At 39.2% G+C, this 23,233-nt stretch overlaps 1 protein-coding gene across 1 annotated transcript in view; it reads right to left on the minus strand.

Annotated features, from left to right (window-relative positions):
* CD109 (CD109 molecule) overlaps nucleotides 1-23,233 on the minus strand; it is a 70,722-nt gene that overhangs the window by 41,489 nt on the left and 6,000 nt on the right. Inside the window, 4 exon segments of the mRNA XM_064650125.1 lie at nucleotides 403-442; nucleotides 8,072-8,197; nucleotides 8,343-8,573; nucleotides 12,191-12,219. Of these exon segments, the coding sequence (XP_064506195.1) occupies nucleotides 403-442; nucleotides 8,072-8,197; nucleotides 8,343-8,573; nucleotides 12,191-12,219 (426 nt within the window).

The raw sequence follows: 23,233 nt of genomic DNA on the forward strand, positions 1-23,233 counted from the left end.
GCATCATAAAAGTCACCTGCATATAAGCTTTTAGTTTACTCAGTCTTTACAGAATCATCAGCAAGCTCCACAATCAGATATTATACAGATATTTTGGGATGAACACATTGCCTGCATGATCCTGGAAAAACATGGACAATAACTGCATCCCACAGGCTTAAGATAAGCATTTTTAAGACTGCATGACATCCAGACACTACAGTAGAAGGTCATTAAAACTATCAAATATAAACAGGGAGCTGATAAGACAGCATTTTTTTGTCAGTCTCAGAAAAGCAAGACATTTGGAAATTAAACTTTCTGTGAGTAAAGGGTTCCTGCTAGCCAAGTTAAGCTAGTATAAATTAATGGAGAATCACTAACAATTTTGGTCACTACTAAATGCCCTTAAATAACACTTACCATATTCCATCACTTTAAATCTTTGATAATGAACTTGACCCTATTGAAAAAATTCATATGAGAAAATTATAATTAGATTAGTAAGTTTAACATACCTTCTTGGCCAAATCCCACCCATATTCAAGTTAAACTACAATTTCTGACTTGGTGTGATTTTAAATCATGGTTCAACCACTATCAGCTCCTGTAGGAATCAGTAGTATGTATTTGCACAAGAGAAGGACACAGAATTCACATGAAGCAGATTGTAAGTATATAAAATGAAAACCTTGTGGAGTTTTCAATCTGACATATGGCTGGTTTCTGTATACAAAGCCAGAATACCTGAGCCAGCTAACATAAAATTATCTAGCATAAGCAGCCACAGTCATCAGGATAAACCATGACCGACCTACCAGCAGTATCTTTACTAGCTCATTTAAAAATAACTTCTACAAATGAGAAGCTCCTACAGTGTGTATCTAGTGGACAAGACCATTTCAAAAGCATGTTAATTTTATAGTTCCACATTTACTCAAAAGACAGATAAAATGTAGCTACAGTGTACACTCATACGTACTTTGGTGGACATATTTTGTGTTGTATCTTCCTGTCTTATTTATTTGTTAGTTAAAATCAATGGGAAAAAAACAAAAAACTATATAATACATTGTTATTGCGTTCTATTTGCCTATTTTTCTATTTTTTTTCACTTATTTCCTGATTTTCCTCAGAAGGGAATAACCAATTGCCAGGTGGCATCAAGATATGTCAGAAGGAACAAGTGTCTGTGGCAAGAGAGCTGCTGTGCTAAAAACAGTAGGAGCAGGACCTTAGCTGGAAACCTGATCAATGACTTTCCAAACTGCTTAATTTTTAGCAATTTTCTTAATTTTTTAGCATTTCAGACCAAGCCATTTATACATCTCTATTTACAATTTTCCTACCAAAATACTTCTATCAAAGTAAAAATCAGATTGCTGCCAATTCCATGATTAAGTCACTGATCACCAAAAAAAAATGCCATATTAATATTCCTAGGTTTGAAAATATATATGCAGAATCCGCTATTTTCACAACATTTGTGCAAATCACAACACCATTGACATGCAGTCCACAATCAGATTACTATAAGGTAGCCTTAGGAATATGTATCTTAGGAAAATGATCTGTAGCAAATTTATCTCACATCTCGTTCTCTGTATATCTTTTATTTCCAATGTTAGGTATATATGTCACTCTTACCAATTAAGCAATGACCAGAACATTACCTTAGAGGGCAGGATGAAAAAGTATCTCCCTTGAAAATGAAAATTTTTTTCACATTATCTTAAAGTAAAACAACAACAACAAACAAACAACTAAAAAACTAGGAGAATTCTTAAGTAGTAGAAAACAGATTACAGTGAGACTAGCACTCCTATCTGTACCTTCTCTAAAATGACAAGCTTTGTGACAGAAATCATGCTTCACAGTTCAGGGAAAGGAAAAGACCCTACTAGTCATCTTGATGATCTGAATACCAAGCCACTAACACACTTTTCAGCCAGCTAGTTTGGAGCAAGACAAGTAACATCATTTCAACCACTTTATCACTTTAGTTCATCAGGGTAGGTCTGTCTCTCTGCAAATATTGTTCAAATATATTGAATGGGAAGTTGCTAAACCAGTTTCCAAGAATAGTGGCTTTTGAGGCAAGCAGTTAGTTTTATATACCACCCAAAAGAGATTTTAAGCAGGTTTTTTTAAGGTAGAAAAACACCATCATGCCTATTCCACTTGTTTCCAAAGCTGCTTTATTCTAGTACAGGTTTTGCCTTCCATGCCTTCTCTTGCTTCTTAAACATACTCACCCTTCCAGACCAATAACATTTTGCGCTGTCATCATTTCCTAAACTGCAAAAACACCTATTGCATTCTGTGCCCATTAGCCAGAGTAAGAAAATAGTACCAAAAAGAGATCCATATAAGTATTGTGGGATAGTGAGGATGATGGAGCCTTTCTGAAGTTGAGCCTTAGGTGCTGTGGATCCTGACATCTAAGAATCCTTAACAACTACAGTCCAGATTTTGCTCTGTTGTGATGAACCAGTCCTGTTTTAAGTGATTGGGGTCTGATCCAACAAGTGAGGTCACACGAACTGTTCCCTGCAGATTTTTTCTTCTTTGGCAACCAAAAGTCCCTGAAATTAATCTGTCCTGGGTCCGTTTCCTTATTTGTTTCTGACATTGAGGTGCATCACAAGTTAGAGCACCAGGAAAGACTCTGGGTGTGGTCCAAGGGCCCTGGAAAAGATAAGTGCTAGCACCAGCTGCATTCCAGAGGCTACCCCATCATCTCACAGGCCATGTTAGGAACACTCCTTCACTCTGGCTTTGCAGCTAAATAAAACAGATTTCTGTCTAGACAGAAGTAACAGAAGTATTTTGTGATCACTTCCATGTTTTATTCTCAGATGTAGGAAACAAACCCCAAAATAAAATTCTGTTCAAATCCAACATCACAGTCTCCAGTGTCACCAGTATTCACACTATCAGATCCTGACTGAATCAGTGTGCATTTGCAAACTACTGAATACACCACAGCCAATGCCAAAGGTTTTATGTACAGCCTGATTTGGAAGGAAGGTGACACTTTTTTTAAGCAATTCTATACAGAACATCAAACTTGATGGATCAATTGGGAAATCTGTTACTGACTTAGCAGTAAAACATAATAGAATTCATAGTGGATACACTGCAACAGACATAAAACATCAAAAGTCAAAAAAATTCAAAGTGTAAAGTATATAATCATTCCCAGTTGATTTTCAATGTTGCTTAATAGCTGAAGCTTTAAAAACAATTAACTCTTAAAATATTTTAGAAAGCCCTCATTGCACCTGAAACATTACTACTCTTCAATATTTGATCATACATCTATAAATAACAACTTCCATAAATTAGATTACAAAATGCCATTTAACTAGCAACAACTTCTGGTTGGAGGTGCATGCTACTAAAACCCAGCAACTAAAAGCCTTTCAGAGAAAGGCTCCATAACAGGAAATATAAGATGTCCAACTAAAATACAAGGTGGAGACTTGGGAACCAGACTGTAATTACTCTTGTCTTGAGTTTTCCTGGAACAGCTGTACTAACACCTGAACTCTTATTGAAAAAAAAAGTACTACAGGATGTTTAACGGCAGCAAGCAGCCAAAACCTGATTTAAAACAGTATTCAGAGGCAACACTTCCAAGAATCAAAACTCAGTACACTTGGAAACTGATGTGTAACCACTAGAAGGGAAATGTTACTCACTTAACAACACTCTTAAAAGACAAGAGAGAAATCCGAGAAAGAAAGGCTGGACAGCTGGCTATTTAGCTAGAAAGTTCAGGTCATGGTATCAAGATAGTAAGCCATACAGAGATCAGTCTGGCTTTGCCATCTGAAGATGCTTCTAAAGCCCTGAATATATCCATAAGCTGCACTGAGTGCCATGCAGACTCAGAGCTAGCAGTACTAGTTACAGATAGGTAGACAATCTATTAAAAACTCCAGACACATACTAAGTATTCCTTAGCAATAAATCCAATTTCTCAGTGATCTCTGTTATCAGGAAGATGGTGAATATATATATATAATGCAACTTTATATATAACACTGTAGAAAACTGTACCTTCCTCTGACAGCCAAATTGCTGTAGAATAGCAAGGAATATCCAGACAATAGCCAGAAATATATACTAGGAGTGATCAAGTCATGCACTAGCTTTCACTAAACATCAATTAAATTTTTACCACATCACCACCATAGAGACATCCACACAGCTTAAACCTCAAATTGAATCCCATCCCATATGATCTTGTATTTCAGGGCACAGTAACCAAGAGAACCAAGTAGAGTTTCCCATCAGAAAAGTTCTTTTCCTTTATTCTGCAAAGTTTCTTTCAGGTTTCTTTAATTCAATGGTTGCTGTGCTATCAGGAAAAAAACAGTCTGTGAGACAACACAGTAAGCAGACCTAACGTAATAGTGTGAATATTGAAATAGTCACTTAATATATTTTGCATATGACAGCCTTATCCAGCTTAAGATACTGTGCAGGCACATGCTACAGAAATAATGCATATTGTTTTGTCATTATATTCAACATTGAATTTGAAAATTAAAGCAGAGAAGGTGTGAACAAAAATGGTCTGAAGGTAAACATGACTATCTGTGTGTCGGGCTTGGAGTTGCTGCTTTATTCTCAAAAGATAAGCACTGTAAGGATAGCCACGTTTTTCTGTACCCCAAAGCCTAAAATTTCTTTTTCTTTTTTTTTATTATAATATACTCTTCTTTTTCTTCTCTATTTTAATTTTCAATTCAAAGAGTTTGGTGTCTAAAGGAACCATTTAGCCTGATCTTCTTTTATCCCAGCTTTTGTTCCTTTGTGTTCAGCTACTCCAGCAATCTGCATTTAAAATGCATCTTACACAAAGATGCATCAAGTAACAGAAAAACGCTCCCACTTTTTCATTTGTTCCAGTGAATAAGCACTTTATCAATGAAAGACATATATATGCCAAAGAGAATTTGTCTGGCTTCAATTTCTATTAGTTGGTTCATATTATGCCTTTCTCCACTAGATAAAAAAGCCTTTAAAACCCGTTACAGCACTCTCAGACTGTAATCAATAAACCGTTGATTCATTTGATCCTCTGATATACAGGCAACAGAGCGGACTTCTGCAGTCTCTCCTACCATGGAGCTGTCTTCCCTGGCTCCAGGGAGAGCATCAGTTTATATTAGAAACACCTTGGGTGATTGACAATTGCACAAAAATCAATCCATCCTTCTTTGACAGACTGTACACACACCACTGTTTTTCGTTAAGACTTCATACAGTGAAAAGCCTTTTCAGAAATCTGTTAAGTCATTAAATCTACCTTATTAACCAATTCCATACTAGCCTTAAATAACGTAATTTTTAATCAATGGAATCCCAAGTTACCCTTGTCATTGTTTTTCTCATACCAGATGACAAGTCTATAGTTTCCCATGTTACCTCACTCTTTTCTGTTAAGAATGTTCATCTTCTGATGGTCTTTTCAAAACTGCCCACAGTGAGACTCGCTTAACTACTAAAAACCATCATCCCTATTAAAAGTTTTCCCCTTTGCCACACAGTTACTGTTTCCTCATGTTACCAGGCTACGCGACTGCTGGAATTTCTTTTGTTTCTAGCAAGCTTTAAAAACTCTTTCATACTTTTATTATTAACCATTAAGTTTTCCTTGAGATCTTTACATTTCCTACATACACGCAAGAGTTCAGACTTTCATTTATATTGATAGCTATCTGCTAGTTCCTTTTTTTCCCCCACTTATTAAACACAGTGTTTCTTAAGTATTAACCATATCCTCTGTCAATGAAAAAAAAGAATTCCACTTCTGTTCTGCCCAAGATTGTATTTTCCCAAAAGACCACTTCAATATATGTACCAAAAACACTTTGCAGGACTTTCACCTTGAATTGTTTTCTATAACAGTGGTGAACAGAGAAAGACATCCTAGAGTGATGAGCATTATCCATGACCCTGGATATTCTTCATGTTGCTGAAGCATGTAGAGCTCTATTAAGTACCCCAAAACTCCTATGTTAAAACCCTAAATTTTAAAAATTTAATAGTAGGGAAAATTAGATGAAAATATAATACAGACAACCTAGGAAAGGTTGTAGCCTGATAGATCTAATATAGAGCCAATGTCCAGTCTTTTGCAGCAAGGTTCAACACCTAGGCAGGCAACTGCATCAATGAGGATAGCCAGCAGTGACACTCTGTCTTGACCTGACACCTCAGGGGTTTCTGGTTATCCGTTCTCAATGGAGTGTACTGTGAATGTGTACAGACATTTTTCGATCCCACTTGAATTCTCAGTATTCACAATATCCACTGTGTTCTGCAGTTCAGTTATGCTGTTTTAGTTATTTTGAAATCACTCTTTACCTCCTTTACCTGATGCCCTTGAGCTGTGTGTTGAAAGAGACTGTGAACAAAACGTTCCCTATTTACTCTCTCCTTCTTCCTCACGACTTGAGAGACATTCCCACCCTGACATATGTTTTCCAGGATCATTAACCTCTGTAATAGTACTAAATGGCTAAAATTTAGAATACCATCAACTATCGTCTACTAAGATTTCACTTCACTTGTCTTTCCTCACAGCTGTTTCACTAGCCGAGTTGAATCTATAAGGCATTTTTCTTTCAACTTTACAACTTCATTTTTTTTCTTTCTGTTTTTGTTTCAGGACAGAGCAGCACTCATTCAGATCCTGAAAACAGCTGCTGCTGTTCCTTCATCAATGATCTCCTGACTTCAGGATTACTCAAGCCTCTGCAGAAAGCCCAAGCAACATTTCATAAACACCCTTTCACCTGGCAGATAGCCCACCACTGTCACCAGGCTTTGTTCCCATGTCTGAGCCACACTTCCCCACCAGCTGAAAAGCACCTATGTAGCTGTGAGTGGGGATGGCTGTCAACCAGAGCAGTGAACCAGTCTGGTCTAGGCAAAGAAAAACACACAGATGCTTTTCAGTGTGGTCACTTCCCCATCGCACTTTAGATCCCATCCTGATTACAGCTGCCTCAGCATGACTGAGAAGCTACTGAAGTCTGGGGATGAGAAAGGGTGGCAGAGTACACGGATTAGGGCAGGAACAACTTAATACATTTTTCCCATCACAGACAACAGCAACAACTCCACACCCACATGAGAACACTTTTGAAAAATCCAGTCCTGACACTCACTTGAGCACCACCCTCACATACTTCAGCCTATAGAAATCTATCAAGTATATAACCAGTACTGGTAAACATTACTCCTAAGTAATAAATGATCACATGAGTTTTTCTGCTTTCTACCCCATCATCTCCTTCATTATGGAACATTAAGCAGTCCTGTTTGTACTTGCTAAATGTCCCTGAACAGCCACTGCAAGCCAAGTCGGAAATGCAGTTCCCAAATTACAGCATTTAAAAGCAGATTGAATAAACTTGACACACAGAGTTTTTGAACAGTTGAATCTCTGGCTATTTTTGCAACATTTTCCATGGTCTATGAGGAGTGTACAGCTTAAAGGACTGAACTGAGAGAACTACTACCAATAGCAAAATGCAACGCAGATTGTTCCATTTTTTTTTACTGGAATAGTTGTGCATTACTAGACATCCTTTCTATTTTACATAGTTATTTTTTCCTCAGTAACTCATTAGTCATTGCAAATTGATGAAATGCCCCTGAATTTCTGTGTATTTGCTTGCAAAATAAACATAAGAGGATTTCAGTAAAAAAAAAATACAACCCCCAAAAAAACTCCTCACACAGTTCTCCATAAGGTCTTTCTTGCATGTTAATATTAAAACCCCCTCACGTTTTTAATAGCATTTTTATTTTAGAATCAAAACACAGATTTCGGGATAAAACATGTTTGGGGGTTTTTGTATCCTTCCTTACAAAACCATACACTACTGAAAATATTGTGAGGTGTGCATAATATCTTTGCATAGCATCTTGCATGATATTTGTCATAAGGGAAGGATTTCTGCATCTCATGGTCTATGTTAGTAACTGGTTTCAGCAAAGTAAACACAATTTTATTCACATCTACCAAAAGAAATAAATATCTCTGTGACTTGGCAATGTTAATACTCACGTTCACTTCCACCTCTATGGACCAGTCTCCTAGGGGAGGGTTCATTGATAACTGAAATTTTTTGGAAAGTACACCCAAATCACCTTCCTCCATCAACCACTGCTGAATCAACTTCTTCCGAGGGTCCTAGGAGAAAAGTCAAGCTACGTTGTAAATGCAAGGGGTCCTGCTAGCAAGATTTACATAGCAATAAATATCATCTTTATTTGTCACATTAATTTGGAACATATGACACGGGCCAATTTATGACTGTATTCCTGTGGATACTTACTCGGATATATATATTCAGAGGCACTTTGTAAGGTTTTAGATCAGGATACACAGTAACAACCCGAAACAGCACATCTTGTCCTGGTTTGTACATAGATTTATCAGTCTGGATGAATACGGAGATGCTCTTTGACATGTACATCAAGCTGGTACGGTTAGAGAAGATGTGCCGGCCATCAACACGGCCTTCCACCAGTAATTCATAATTCCCAGAAGCACTGTTCAAAGGCAGCTTAAAATAAAATAGTGACTTTCTGTTAACCATCAAAAATATTCTTGAAGATATTATTATTTAAAAAACATTTGATATAAAGATCTAATACATACCTGAACTTGTCAACTTATGTAAATTCTCAAAAAGTGAAAGGGGATTTTTTTCAGGACTTTAAAGTGTTATTTCAACAATTACCTGAAAATGTGTCATCAGAGGCATCTTTTCAACAGATTTGCATCTAATTTTCAGTAGTAATCAGGTTTTCAACAATGTAAGTATCCATGTATTCTCATACAATTCATAGACTCACACACACACACATTGTGTTCTTTCTTTTCTTTTCACAGTTATTTAGAAATTTCTTGGATTTGATATAAGGGGCTAATATTTTTCTGACTTCATCACTTTTTTGTAACAAATTTTCTAAAAATAAAAGATCTGAAGAAGGTATGTGTAAGCAAAACGAGCAGGACAGTAAGAGAACCTTGCACTTCTTTTTTTACAATCTTTAGCATAAGTTCTATGGGGTAGGAAACTCAAATACAGAGTATCTTATGAGGTGAGGTACTGCTTTTCAATAGAAACATTTATCTCATCTCAGTTTAATGTTTCAAAATTATAGCACACACTGTGACTCATCTAGAAAGAAAAATAATTATTCTTCCCAAAATATTAAGAAATAAAGGAAGAGTCATTTTATATGGTTAACTTATTTGGGATAGACACTCAAGGCTCCTTCAGTGCTGGCAGAAAAGAGACAGATATCACCGGCAAAGAAATTTATACCATGTAAGATTAGAGTAATCATGTACAGGTTTCTCCCTCTCTCTGTGTCTTTCCAGTGGACAGAGGAAATCTAGAGCTCATAATTCAGGTGCGTAACTTCACATCCCGAAGTTAGCTGAGAGGAATCCCAGTCACAGGGATTGAAAGACTGGAAGCAGAGATGCTGCAGCACACGGAAATTTCATCTGAGCAGTCTCTTCACAGACAACCAATGACCCCAGGGACATTCCAGACCAGGTGCTGGCTTCTGTACTACCAGAGTGTCTCTTTGAAGAAGGAAAACGATTTTAACACAGCACACAGCTCATTCCAAGAAACAGCCCTGCTGAAAAGCTTAAAGAGTCACATGCTTCTGCTTGGAATTACAACAGTAAATCTGAAGTAAAACCTCTGGAGTTAACAGAACAAAAGCAGACAGGCTTGCATTTTTCAGCATAACATATGGAACTGAAGCAGTGCTTCTACAGTGTAATGAAAATTACAGCTGTAAACTCACCAGGCACATCACATCAGAAGTATTCTACCAAGTCCTATAAAGAAAAGCTGTAGTGCTGTCAAAGTTTGTTTTAACAGTGCACAGTGAGGTAGCAGGAATTCACAAACAAGGGAAAATGTCACAGGGTGGCAAATGAGGTAGATGCAAACATCTGTATCAAATACATTTTCTTCTCTTTGTATTTACCTATAAAGAGGAATCAACTATAATTCCATCCCTTTCTGTAGACTTTCTGTTTTTCAAAACAAGCCAGGAAAAAAATCAGGAAGGGGAAAAATAAACAGGCTGGTTTTACCCATGAACAGGCACATGATGACACAGGAAGAAGATATTCCCCCTTTAAAATATGGACTTATGTAACTAAATTTTATGTGCAAAGTTCCACACTGAAATAGATCCTGCATTTTCTTCAGCTGCAGGTTTTTTGTGCACACATTGCCAAGAACATATGATTCACATATTTCAACACACTCCAAATTCCAGGCCAAGTATTCTGCAATATCTTAAACAGGAGGAACAGCCTTACCTACTGCATCTGTCAAATATTACCTCAAAACTAATGTATTTATGAACATTGCTATTTATTAAAGAAGCTGTATTCCCAAAAAAGCAGACAGAATTCCCTACAAGAAGTCCATGACACATTATAACCACTCAAAATCAAAATGGGAGAAAATAAGCTTGTTTTGGCTCATCATAGCAGTAAATTGTGCTCTTACAGCATTATTTTAACATGCTTGCAAATACTGGTTTTGACTTCTTTAAAAGTCTGTAAATGCCATTCAGAGACCTCATATATTTTCCTGTACCTCTTTCCTATCATGAATAATGATAGATAGCATGGGTTGCTCCTTAGATTTTTATACTTTTTATATTTAAAAAAATCTTTCCTTCCCATAACATGGTAACAAAATTGCCTGTTGTACCTTTCTTAATGTAACTGTCAGAGACAATGAAGTTTACATTGCCATGGCAGTGTATCAGGACAGCTGAGGTGCAACTAACCCACCTTCTGTTTCACACATCTGTGCTAACAGAAACTGCACTAATACAACCCTTCCAGAAGGTCATTGCTACAATAATAGTAACTACCTCAGCCCCACCAACCCTTCTCTAAAGGGTTGTTTCTCAACCCAAATATGATCAAGGCAGCTTTTAACACTAAGTAGTAGAAACTTGCTGTGAAAATATTTTATCTTAGTCAAAACATCACCAAATGAATGGTATTACTATCCCCCTCTTGGCACTCCTAACACAAGAGAGAAAAGGGCCACCTCACGTACTTCTCCTGACTACACCAGTCACCATCACAAACACCTCAGACAAGGCAGCTACTGTTTCCTCTGGAAAAGATGAGGCTGAATCCAAAAACTCATTACCCACCTTCTGCTAGCAAATTACACTTTGGACAAAACATAAGTCTACTGTGGCTACACAAATGAAAAAACTCTTGCTATTAAAAAATGAGACATTTCAGATAGTGGCGAGAGAGGGAAAAATCTACTCCGCCTAATTTTAGGTGCTTAAACACTTTAAGACCTGGCCAGATTTTATTAAGGAACCAGTTAATTTCATTTTTTTTCCTCTTTTTCTATGAACACATTTTTCTATGTTTGCTAAAGTATAGTTCATACAGATGTATTTCAACCTAGTAATTTTCATAATATTGAGTTGCTCACTGTCACTGATTATCCATCTATCAAACATTTCCAGATTATTTAATCAGACCCACAGTTTATTTGAGATCAGAATTTAAACCCACTGGATTTAGGGATACTCAGACTTATGGATGACATTGGCAAATCTTTTTTTTCTGATATAAATACCCAGTTCTCTAGATTGGGTTTTCAAGATGAACATCCAGGATTATAAATTTGGGATTCATACATGACTCACAATTCAAGATACAATTTCGTTGCTTATTATGTACTTTTCATTGAATGTGCATTTCCAAATCCTTACAAAGACTGCATATAAATATTTTTATTTTAGTGTTTCTCAGTTATTACTTTGCACAATTCTTTCAGCTCTAATTAGCCCTCATGGTGTGTCTAAAATATAGATGTAGGTATCAGCCGGTCAAAAAAGCCACAAAGCAAATTTCTGTGTTCAAGTTTTATGATAGTTCCTGTTGATACTGGAAATCAGCTCCTAGATCCTATAATTACTTCTAACAAGCAGCAGAGCATTTGACCTGAAAACTCCTTGGCTTATTGGTCAGTAAATACACTCATCTGAGACTGTGAAAATAGCTGGGCTCACATACAAAATATATCATCTCATCAACACCAACTGATGGTAATTTACAGAATCAACATTTTCTGAGGAAGAAGGAAGGGAAAGAAATACTTACTACTGGAAGAACAAGAGTCCCAAAGGAATCTGAATAAAAAAAGAAGAAATATCACACTGTCAGAAACCTGTAAGATTAATTAATTAAAACTCACCAAAACATCAATATTATCTTACATGAGCAGTGCTCCTCCCCACTTCACTGCCCATAATAGCTGTTGGACAAATGAATTCCCTTCATGCAGCTCTGGAGCTCAGGGCACATGGACCATCCAGCCAACATACATGCAATGGCTGTGACTGGCTGGCCAGCATAAACAAGTTTATTGGCCCACTGATTGCTGTCAAACATTGTCTTGACATGAACCTAAAAAATATATAGCCTGGAGCAACTGCTGCATTAGTCAGTATTGACATACTGCGCTTATACTTCACCAAACATCCCATTCCTCGCAGTTATTCCTCCCAAGTCCTCTTAGGGCCACAGTCGGCCACTATTAGATCACAGGATAAGCAGCTCATCTCCACAGACATGTGAAGGAGCACAAAGGAAAGACAGCAGACATGGAATCCGAGTAACAGCCATCCCCATGCCAAGGGAGCACTCAGCCCACCATACACGCATCACCACAAGCCCAGAGGCACACCAGCAGGGGGAAACCCCAATAACCTAGTCAGAGACACTATCCCCCAACCATGAAGCTACCAGATTCAACAACTCCGTAACAATCACTACCAACACAAATCTCCTAAAAGAACCAGTTAGAGCAGAACAGCCCAGAAAAACTAAAATGCAGTGCTCCGCTTATATAATGTTCTGAAGGTACCAACAGTGTCCCAGCTGGGAGATACCTGAACAAGGAGGATATGGTTTGGCACTGTTGTCCTTGAGAATCACTTCCCTCTCAGGTACCGCTGCCCTCTGCTTCTGCTAAGAAGTTGATTCTGCAACTCCATCACATGTAAGAGAAACCCAGCATATTTTCTACTAATCACCTCTACAGTTTAGTAAGTAACTAATTTCTGTAGTTATTTTTATCAAGACTGACAACTTTTCTAGAACAAATAAAAAAAAAGGAAAATACTTTAAATTACACAATATTGCAGAAGGCAAAACAGTAAAAAAATGCCTTTATCCTGGCCATTCCCTCTAGAAGTAACCTCCTAACTGGTGATGTCACTGCTACAAAACAAAGCCAGCAGCATGGCAGCATGTCTGTGCCCAGCCATTACCTCTACTGTAACTGAAAGCTGCTGCTTTAATGGGTACAACTTCTCAGCTTCTTCACCAGATACATCTGCTCTACCCCTTCTTCCCTTCCATGGTTGATGGAAGGTGTCTGATACGTTTTGCAGGGCTGTAAAAGTATGAACTCCAATCTACAGCAACATTACTTCTCTGTTTGGTGGGGGCTGATGTCCGTGTTCTCCACCTGAACACTCTCCTTTACATTCACACTTCAATCCCCTATTCCATTCGAGTTATTATTTACCATTAATTCTGCAGTCCAGACAAAGGCTGAAATTTTCAAAACCATGCACAGAATTTACCACCCTTAAGCAAAGGAGCACCCAGAATTAACCTAACTGCATTACATCACCATGGGAACAAGTAACCAACATATCAATATATTGGGGTTAATATTAGTTATTGCTTTGACTATTTTAGATAATGTGACCTCAAATATTTTAGAATTCAAATAAAGGAGCTATTAAGCTCCTGGATATGATTACATTATGAAGCCATTAGTGCCACAGCTTTTATTTTAATTATGTAACGTATTTTAGATTAGCAGAGAACAGAACAGAACATTTCAGTTGGAAGGGAGCTACAATGATCATCTAGTCCAACTGCTTGATCACTTAAGGCTCACCAGAAGTAAAGCATGTTATTAAGGGCATTGTCCAAAAGCCTCTTAAACACCGACAGGTTTCAAACATCAATCATATCTCTAGGAAACCTGTTGCAGTGTTTGGTCACCCTCTCAGTAAAGAAGTGTTTCCTCATGTCCAGTCTGACCCTTCTCCGGTGCAGCTTTCAGCCATTCCTATGTCTCCTATAGCATAGGGAGATGAGATCTTTATGTCTTCTATAGCAGGGAGAAGAGATCACATCTCCCTTTCCACTTCCTGTCCTCAGGAAGCTGTACTGAGCCATGAGGTTGCCCCTCAGCCAAACTAGACAAACCCAAAGTCTGTAGCTGCTCCTGACAGGACATGCCTTCCAGCCCTGTCACCAACTTTTCTGCCCTCCTCTGGATGCATTCAAGAACCTTCACGTCCTTCTTAAACTGCGGGGCCCATAACTGCACACGGTATTCCAGGTGAGGCAGCACCAACACTGAATGCAGTGGCATAATCGGCTTTCTTGATCGGCTGGTAATGCTGTGCGTGATGCACGCCTCAAGGATGGGGTGTCCCCTTTTGGCTGCCTGGGCACACTGCTGACTCATGCTGACTCGTATTTTCTCCTGCTGATTCCACTCAATTTGACCTTTTTATATCTCCTAAAATGCAATGGGTTTATACCTGTCTTTTACTCAATTGTTTCATGCAGTAAGCAAAAAAAAAAAAAAAAAATATAATTCGTTTACGTATGTCCTTCTTGATCCTGCACATAAAAGCATTCCAATATGAAGCAATCATTTGACCTCTGAACTTCAAAAAATGTTAATTTTAAAAGTCAATGAATTCTTTCCTTTGACGGTAACAAACAGAAGGAAGTCTCAATGACCCGAACACAGGTTGTCTTGGATGATGCCAGAGCACTAAAGGAAAAGTGCTGTCCAGCATGTATCATCTATTCAAATTATAACCTGGGTTAAACCAAATGACTTACATCCCACAAATGAAGTTTGTGGGTAGCACTCTCCAGTACCTCATTCTGGTATTCAAAAGCTTAACAGGGATGGGCAGTACTGGGCCCTAAGGAACAAAGTTCTTTCCACAACATGTTTATGCGGCTGTTAAAGCTACTTTTTTTTTCCTACCATCCCATTTCCCTCTTCCCTTGAGAACCAACCCATGTAGTCCTTGACTCTGAGCAACCTCACTGGCCCTTGAGGTTTTCCAGACAGGAGTGTCTGGCAAAATACACACTTTTTTCAGTAGCCAATGGAGAGGGCAAACTGCCCCACTGCACAGTGGCAGGGAGCTCCACACTTGGCCAACCTTGCTTGGCACACAGGGCTACAGGACAACCGTCAGTTCCAGGAGAAGAATTACAAAATTCTGCAGAATACCTGATCCATAGGCAATGTAAATTCTGGAATCACTGACATATTTATTCCCAAAACCTACCCAAAAAATCCCATGCCCAAACAATTGTACTAAGAGAGACATCATTTTAGCTAAAGGAAAATTATGTCTTCCTAACTTAGGAGAAAGGGAGTTACTGTTAACTAGGAAGAATTACTTTTAGGGGATTATATTTCACTGTAAAGGGAGCAAGATATAGGGCAACTAGCAACAACAGACATGGTACAAAGTTACCTCCTAAAATTTTTCTCAGTTGTACACTAAAAGCTTTACCCTTCTCTAGTTTCTGTCCCTCTGTGAAATAAGGCTGTGCTGAAGCTGAGGTTTGTACAACCACAACCCATAACACTGTGCCACCAGAGAAAAAAAATAACCTTTGTCACTGCTGATAAGTGGTTATTCGCAAGGACCAGAAACCTTTAACAACATGTCTGAATGGATACGCACATGGTTAAGTACTGCTGCACTATCTTAAATCCAACCCACACAGCTAATTATAGCAATGGCTACAGCAGTGACTTCAGTACACTGGGAGACACAAAGCACAAATCTGATACTCATACCATAGCCCACACCACAGAGTTTCTATTTCCATCTTTACCCACGCCAATGCAAACACAGTAGTACCCACGCAGCACAAGGGCAGAGCAAGAAGGGGACTGCTGCACACCACCCTGTGCAGCATCTACCCGCCTGCAAAGCAACCTTTCAAGTAACAGGGCAGGTACTTCACAGCCTTTCTCATCAGGGCAGTGCCTGCTTGCCTCTACCTGTTTTGAGAACAACTAGAATGCAAAAGACAGGAATCTGAAGGCAGAGTTTCTTTCGTGTTCCTGGGCCTGGGAGACCTAATATCAGGTCGGAGCCAGATACAGACATGATGCAGGTGGGGAAAGAGTTGGGGAGGAAGGAGATTTATGTCACAGTTACTTTTCCTTTGTGCAACTCAGAAAGTGTTTACCTTCTGAATCAGTGGTAGGGAGCTATAGCCTCCCTGACTGCTGAGAAAGCCCAGAGCACTAATTCCCAGCCAGCGGAGATCATAAAAGAGGCTGTCGGGCATGAGGTAATCTTCCAGTTCATGTCACTACGTACCTATTTTGTTAGGAACTGAGCAGCCTGGGCAGATCCGAAATTCTTCAGCGCTGCAGTGAATTTCCCTGTCATGCAAGATTTTCCCATGTTCTCAGAGACTACCAAGCTGTAGTCAATTCCCTGGAGCTCTGCCCAGCCATGCCTAGGGATGGCCTCAGATGTGCTCAGGCAAGAGCCATAGGCAAAATGTTTCCTCTTTGCTAATGCTGAATGGCAGAAATTCACCACATTTTTCTGTTCGCTTGATGAATTACAGTTATATTTAATCATACAGCAATTTCAGGTTTATAAGGAATTAACCAAGGTCCAACAGTTAGCACATGGCACTGCTCTGCTGGCAGCTCTGCCATCCTGCAGCTGGACACTTTTACCCACATACAGTGTGTAACACTTCACATGATTTACACATGGGATCACTCAAGTCTACTGTCTCTAGAAATGGCAACAGTTGTCACCCTCCTTCAACACATCCCTGCAAGGAATATGTTCAGTTATTAAATACAGCTCCCAGTGATTACATGTAACTAACTCCAGGCAGAAGTAAGTTCAGAAAAGAGCCCAGAACAGTTAAGCCACCTACACCAGGCACTGCAGACCACCAAATGCTTCCTCTTGACTCATCCCATCTGCCCTCTGCAGCAGTGGAGTAACCAGCACAACTGCAGTGGGCTAGAGGGTGGAGAGACCAGGCAAGGGCACAGGCCCCTGCTACCACAAGGGATTAGTCAAAGAAAACGTCCAGCTGGGAGCCATGACCTAGCTGCAGAGGGAGGCAGGAAAATTCAGTGGACTGTTGCAGACTAATCTTGAAGAAAGTTACAAAACAAACGACCAAAAATCCCCACAGAAGTCACATGAAAAAAATATCCTCATCACTTGCAAAATCATTTCTTTCACAGAATTCCTGAAGCTTGTACTGTATTCATTCAATAAATACTGCATCGAGAAAATACATGTAGGTAGAGGGAAAACAAATGCCACACTGTCCTGCTTCCTTTTCCTCATAATCCTTGGCATTTAGGATTATCCAGCAGAAGAGGAATCAAAGACAGTGTGGTAGTGACAAGTCACCAGTATAGACATCAGGGGGAAATTGTCATCTTTTTAATGTACCTTTTCACCCTGCCATTTGTTGGCATGGTCTAATAGTATTGTTATCAATAAAGCAAATAGAAAAAGTTTGACAGAACGAAACACACGCGTGTTTTTTTAGACCTATGGAGAGATGCACAAACAATGGCATCTTAAATGCTTTCCTTTGCATGGGCCTGATCCAAACCCAGAAAGTTATGATACCCTTTCTTGAGCTGACACCACTAGCACTAGGACTAGACATAAATGTTTCGACTTCCAAAAAAAGGACAGAGGTTCCAGGAAAATGACTGTATGGCTTGGCACAGTGAACTAGAGCTTGTGCCAATACGTATCAGTACAGCAGCACTTCAGTCTCTAATTTACATCAAGTTAGGATTGACTGTATATTCTAGCTCATGTGGCATATATTGCTACAAATAGACTTTCTCACTTAAACTTTTCTACCTACATCCTCATCCCTTCTTAGTCTTGTGCAAGAACAGAAAAAATATAACTGGATTCACTTCAGACTGATTTACTGAAATGGTGCCACATCTTTCTTCTGATAGCTGTGCTCACATATCCATGCTTAGGGAATGTTTACAGAAAAGCATTTTCCTTGCAGTAGCAAATTTTCCTTGCAGTAGCAAAAAAGTAGAGTTTTTTCTACTGCTGAGTCTATTTCAAAAACCTCACATCAGAGAAATAAAAAATAATGTTCCTCAATGTTCTTCCAGATTTTTTTTCCTGTCCAAAATAATACATTTTTTTTTTTGTTTAAAGAAGAAAAAAAAAAAAAAAGAGGAAGCATAAATACCAAGATCTAAACTGTCCAGGGAGTGAAAAATACTTTTTCTTCAAACAAGAAGACCTGCAGGTCTGTTGAGCTTATGGTTTTCTTAAATGTGTTATACTCCTCAGATATCATCCTAAAGCTAGCACCCAAATTAGCAGTGGTTAGTTACACAAATAGCCCAAAATATATAGTGTGAGCCACTGCTGTTAAGTTATGGCTAAATTTGGCACAGCTGGTAGAAGGAGGGGCAATACAACACTCAAACGCATGCAACAGGGATTGCCAGGGGACGTCAGCATGTGGGCTGACATCCAAAGCCAAATGAGGCCGACAGGCCTGTAGCAAAGAGGTATATACTTGCTCCAAAAAGCCTCCTAAACCCTCCCTGTCTGCCAGCACTACGTATGCTTCCCTCCAAAGCCAGTCATTACCCTATTTCCACCACCCCTTATCCTTTTCAGTACTTTCTTCAAATCAGGAGGCTAAAAGCACTCAGAAATTATAAAAAGAGAGAGAGACGCAGGGTAGCAGCGCTGCCTATGGAGAAAGATGTAAAAGGGCAGGAGGAATAATCTGAACTGGAACAGAACCTGAGGATCTGGTCAGGAAACAGGGCACCACAGCTCTAGAAGACAGAAGAAAGGCAGACGTTTTTGTGATTAAAGCCACGTTTTAGCAAACTCCGCAGTTGTTAGCAAGTTCTAGTTTCAGTCTGCAATGTAAAGTGTATGGATATTTTCCTGACAACCAGGAAAAAACCCTTCTCCAGCTAAATACAAAGGTTTTTCCCCAATCTGCTTTTTTCCACCACCAGAAGAATAGGGGAAACCCAACCCAACCATAAAAAGCACAACCAGAAACACTCATGGTCAGGACAGAAGATACATACCAGAAGGTAGGAAAAGAAGGGGCACTGTCCTTCCTCTTCTCTGCCCCCTCACCATGACATTCCCTATGTCTTTCTACTTCACCTGGCAAAGGAGTCATGGTACCTCCCTATTGTCCCTTTCACTGGTTCAGCCATTCTTCTCTCATCAGCACTGTCAGATCTACCCTTGAGGAAAACCACCATCTCCCACCCTCTCAGACCAACAGACATTGCTGATGCTGGGCACCTCTTCCCTTGCCCTGCACATCCATGATCCCTTCCCCAAGCAAGCAACATGTTTCCTGCAGACTGGCTCTTTTTAGATTTAGAGCATAATTCAGACATTTAACTCTTCACTCAATCTCTTAAAGTATAACAACCAACTCTATACTATTATTACCACTTTCAGTGAGTAGTAAAAGACCAATCAGTTGCAAGAACACAGTACTTGAAACACACCCTCTGGTTTATCTAAGACACTGAACACTGGGTAGGAAAAGAAAACAGCTTCCTATTTCTAAAAGTAAATAATCTCTAATCAGAGACTTCTGACAGCTATTCAGCCACTACCATTGCAGATGCTTAAATTCAAGTACAGCCTCTTCTCAACTTTTTCCCTGTAAGCAACCTAAGAGCCACTCAGGGACTTTTTGTCATGCATATGATATCACTGCCTACTATACCAAAACAACTATATTGCCATGAATTATAAATTTACAATTGTTAGCAAGACAATTTTTGAATACTACAGCGAAAACTTTCTTGACATCAGATCCAGTCTATGAAACTACATAGACAATTCAGAATCATCTCAGACTTAAGCCTTTTACACAACTAAATGTTGTGTCATCATTCCCTTGGTGACTATACACAAACACACAAACTCACAGGCATCTGCACATCCTGCTTTCAAGGCACTACTGGCCATAATTACTATCCATTCTGATGCCCATGAAATAAACACAGATAAAGCCACTATTAAGGCAATTTAAAGAAACTGCAGTTTTTATTACAACTTAAAACACAGGAAAATCATACTAGGACAAAATGTGGCTAAGCCTGTATATGCCAGATATTTGGCAGTATTAATACCATCCTCATCACATCAATTGCTGTAAGTGGAGCAAAATTCCAAAGCCAAGTCACATTTCAAACTCATTCACTGCAAATAAATCATTCAGGATCTATTTAAATTTCCACACTTAGAGGAAGTGGAAGAAGAAGGTTTGTTTTCATATTGGTTTTCTTCCATTTTCTGGAATACATTCAGAGTCAGTGATGACAAAGACACATGACTTTTCTGAGGCCACAGAGCTATTTAAATATATAAAAACAATACCAGATACTTTCTTCATCAGTGAATAAAGGCAATATAAACCCCTAACCATACAAAATAAGCACCTCATATCTGCACCTGCAGGAAGCTAGAGAAGTGATCTGTCACTGTGGCAGTGTTTTCCACACACATACTTATTTGGACTACAGTGAATCTAGGTGAACCAACATCATCTCTTGCCATTTGCTATTCAATCTTTGCTCATAGGATCTCAACTCTGCCTTCACAAACAGGTAGTCATGCATAGCAAAGCATGGAAATCAGTAAGGCTGCCAGTGCTGATTGTCTCATAAAAAGAGAAGTCAATTGTGTAGGACTGGAAACTCATGAATTTCCCAACTGCTTGCTGCCTCTGCAGGTACTATAACCCAGTACCTCAGCTTGGATCTCCTCCTAATTAGATACCGCTCAGGACACCCATCCGGAGATGTACTCTTAGCTCCCACCCTTTTCTCTTTAAAGCTACTTTTTATATACCTAACACTACATAAATAGGTGCATAGCACACTTCTCCTGATACTCGACCCTAATTCCTCCCATCTCTCCCCAGATGCTTTCCAGAATGTAGAAGAGACTCCCTGGGTTAAAACAAAGTCTGTTTGGCCTAAGGTCCCGTCTCCAGCAATGGTCAAGGACAGACATCTGAACAGCATAAAAACGAACAAGTACACAGTAACCCTTCCTTGGGTGCTCTTCCCAGGCTATGCAGTCTGAGGCTTGGAGCTTGAAAAACGAAAACTAGTGTCTTCATAGTGGGCCAGTCCTTGATGGACTTCTGTCTTAATTTTATGAGATCACATTTTCCATCCCCAATAACTGGGACATGGAGTTCCACAATTTATTTTCATCTCATGTGACAGTTCATCTTCTTCCATCAGGTTTGAACTTGCCTCCTGAGAGATCTCTGATCTTTCCCTCTGCTCTCCCTGGAATTTCTCCAGTTGGTTCACAGCCTCCATGAGGAGTGCCAAAGATCAGGCACAGCATTCCCCAGGATGCCTAATTAGGCTGTGAAGATTACTAGAATACTTTCTCATAGCTTACAGAAATTATTTCTGTGTATACCTTTGAGTACAATATTTACCTTCTTTTTTTAAGAACTACAGTATTACTTACAAGCTTTCACATTCTGCTTTCACCTTTAAACCATCACCCACCCTACACACACTTCCAGTTTTCTGCTGGACTGCTGCACCACCTTGTTCCCCATCCAGTAAACACACACTCTAATTCCTCAACCAAATCAGACCCATGCACTAGCTCTAGTGAGGCACACTTCAGTTCTTCCTCTAATCACTTCTAGTATTGCCAAGATGAGTTCAAAATCGAATCCTTTCTCCCAGCAACCTTACCAGACCCTTCACTAATCTTAATAAACACTCTCATTTTTTCATTCCTGTCAGTCATACTGAACAATACAGTTTCAGGGCAACCTATTTCCAGTTCGAGAGTGAACCACTTAGACCTACCTGATGCATATTATTTTCCATCCAGCCACAAACATATTAAATAAGAATTTCATGCTGTCCCTGCTTCCCCAGTTGGCTTGTCAGAGTGCCATGCCAGACTATCAAAAGCCTTAGAAACATCAACTATAACAATATCCTGCTTCTTTTCCACCTACAACCCCTGCCAACCCATGGTGCAACACATTCTATTTGCAGGTTTTTAATATTTCAGAGCCTGTCTCTTCACTCATGGTCTCAAAACTTCACTAGCATGTTTAAAATTATTTCAGTCAATTCCCTAAATATTCTACAGAAAATTTCATCAGGCCTACACATCTATTTTACCATAGTACTCTTTAAACTGTTCCTCCCCTTTTACTGTCTTAATTCTTAACCCTTTTCCATAACAGTTAGTTGATCCTTTTAGTGAAGACTGAACACTTACTGCTTCTCAGCGTCATTAACCAAAGCCCTTCTCATCAGAGTGAGTAGGAAGCCATATCCTTTGCTAGCCTTCTTGTTACCAACATGATATTTAAAAACCCTGTCTTATTATCTTTCACATTCTTTCTTACTAATGGTTTGGCCTTACCAGTTTTGTCCTTTCTTACCTGTGCTGCTTCTTTAAGCTCAACCTTTGTAATCATTTTCAGTTATTATATACAGTTTTCCTTTTTTCTGTTGTTTTTTGGCCAGTGAGAAGATCCTGTTTAGTTACTTTATTTCTTACCTTTCTGCTCTGTTAGGGTAATGTGTATTTATCCTTTTAGTATGCATCCCTCAAGAGCTTTCTCCCTTTGCTTCCCTCCTTGTTTCTGACAGCATCTTACCTCCCAATTCCTTTGTTTATCGTCATCACTTTTTTTTTCCCTAATTCACAGCCTTTATTTCATTTTTCTCTCTTCTCCTCTTCCTAACAGCTGTAAAGCCCTTCCAGTTCACAGTAGCAACAGGGAACCCCACACTGGAATGCGTAACATTCCCTACTCTGCAAGAGTTGCCCCACTGTCACATTTCTACTACATTCCACCCTTCTGAAGGTACTGTCAAACAGCCTGTAGGCACTCAATCTGCCACACCCTCCTTGGCTGGATATTGGTGAACATGGTGACCAGAAAGACCTCTTGCACAAACACGTAAGCCTTGAGCCACAGGAGGACTCTTTCCCTCAAATCTCAAACAGCAGCCAAGCATTAAAATAAAGCTCAAGTACTGGATGGAATCACTAG

Source organism: Pseudopipra pipra, chromosome 3, assembly GCF_036250125.1.
Source record: "Pseudopipra pipra isolate bDixPip1 chromosome 3, bDixPip1.hap1, whole genome shotgun sequence".
NCBI lineage: Eukaryota > Metazoa > Chordata > Aves > Passeriformes > Pipridae > Pseudopipra > Pseudopipra pipra.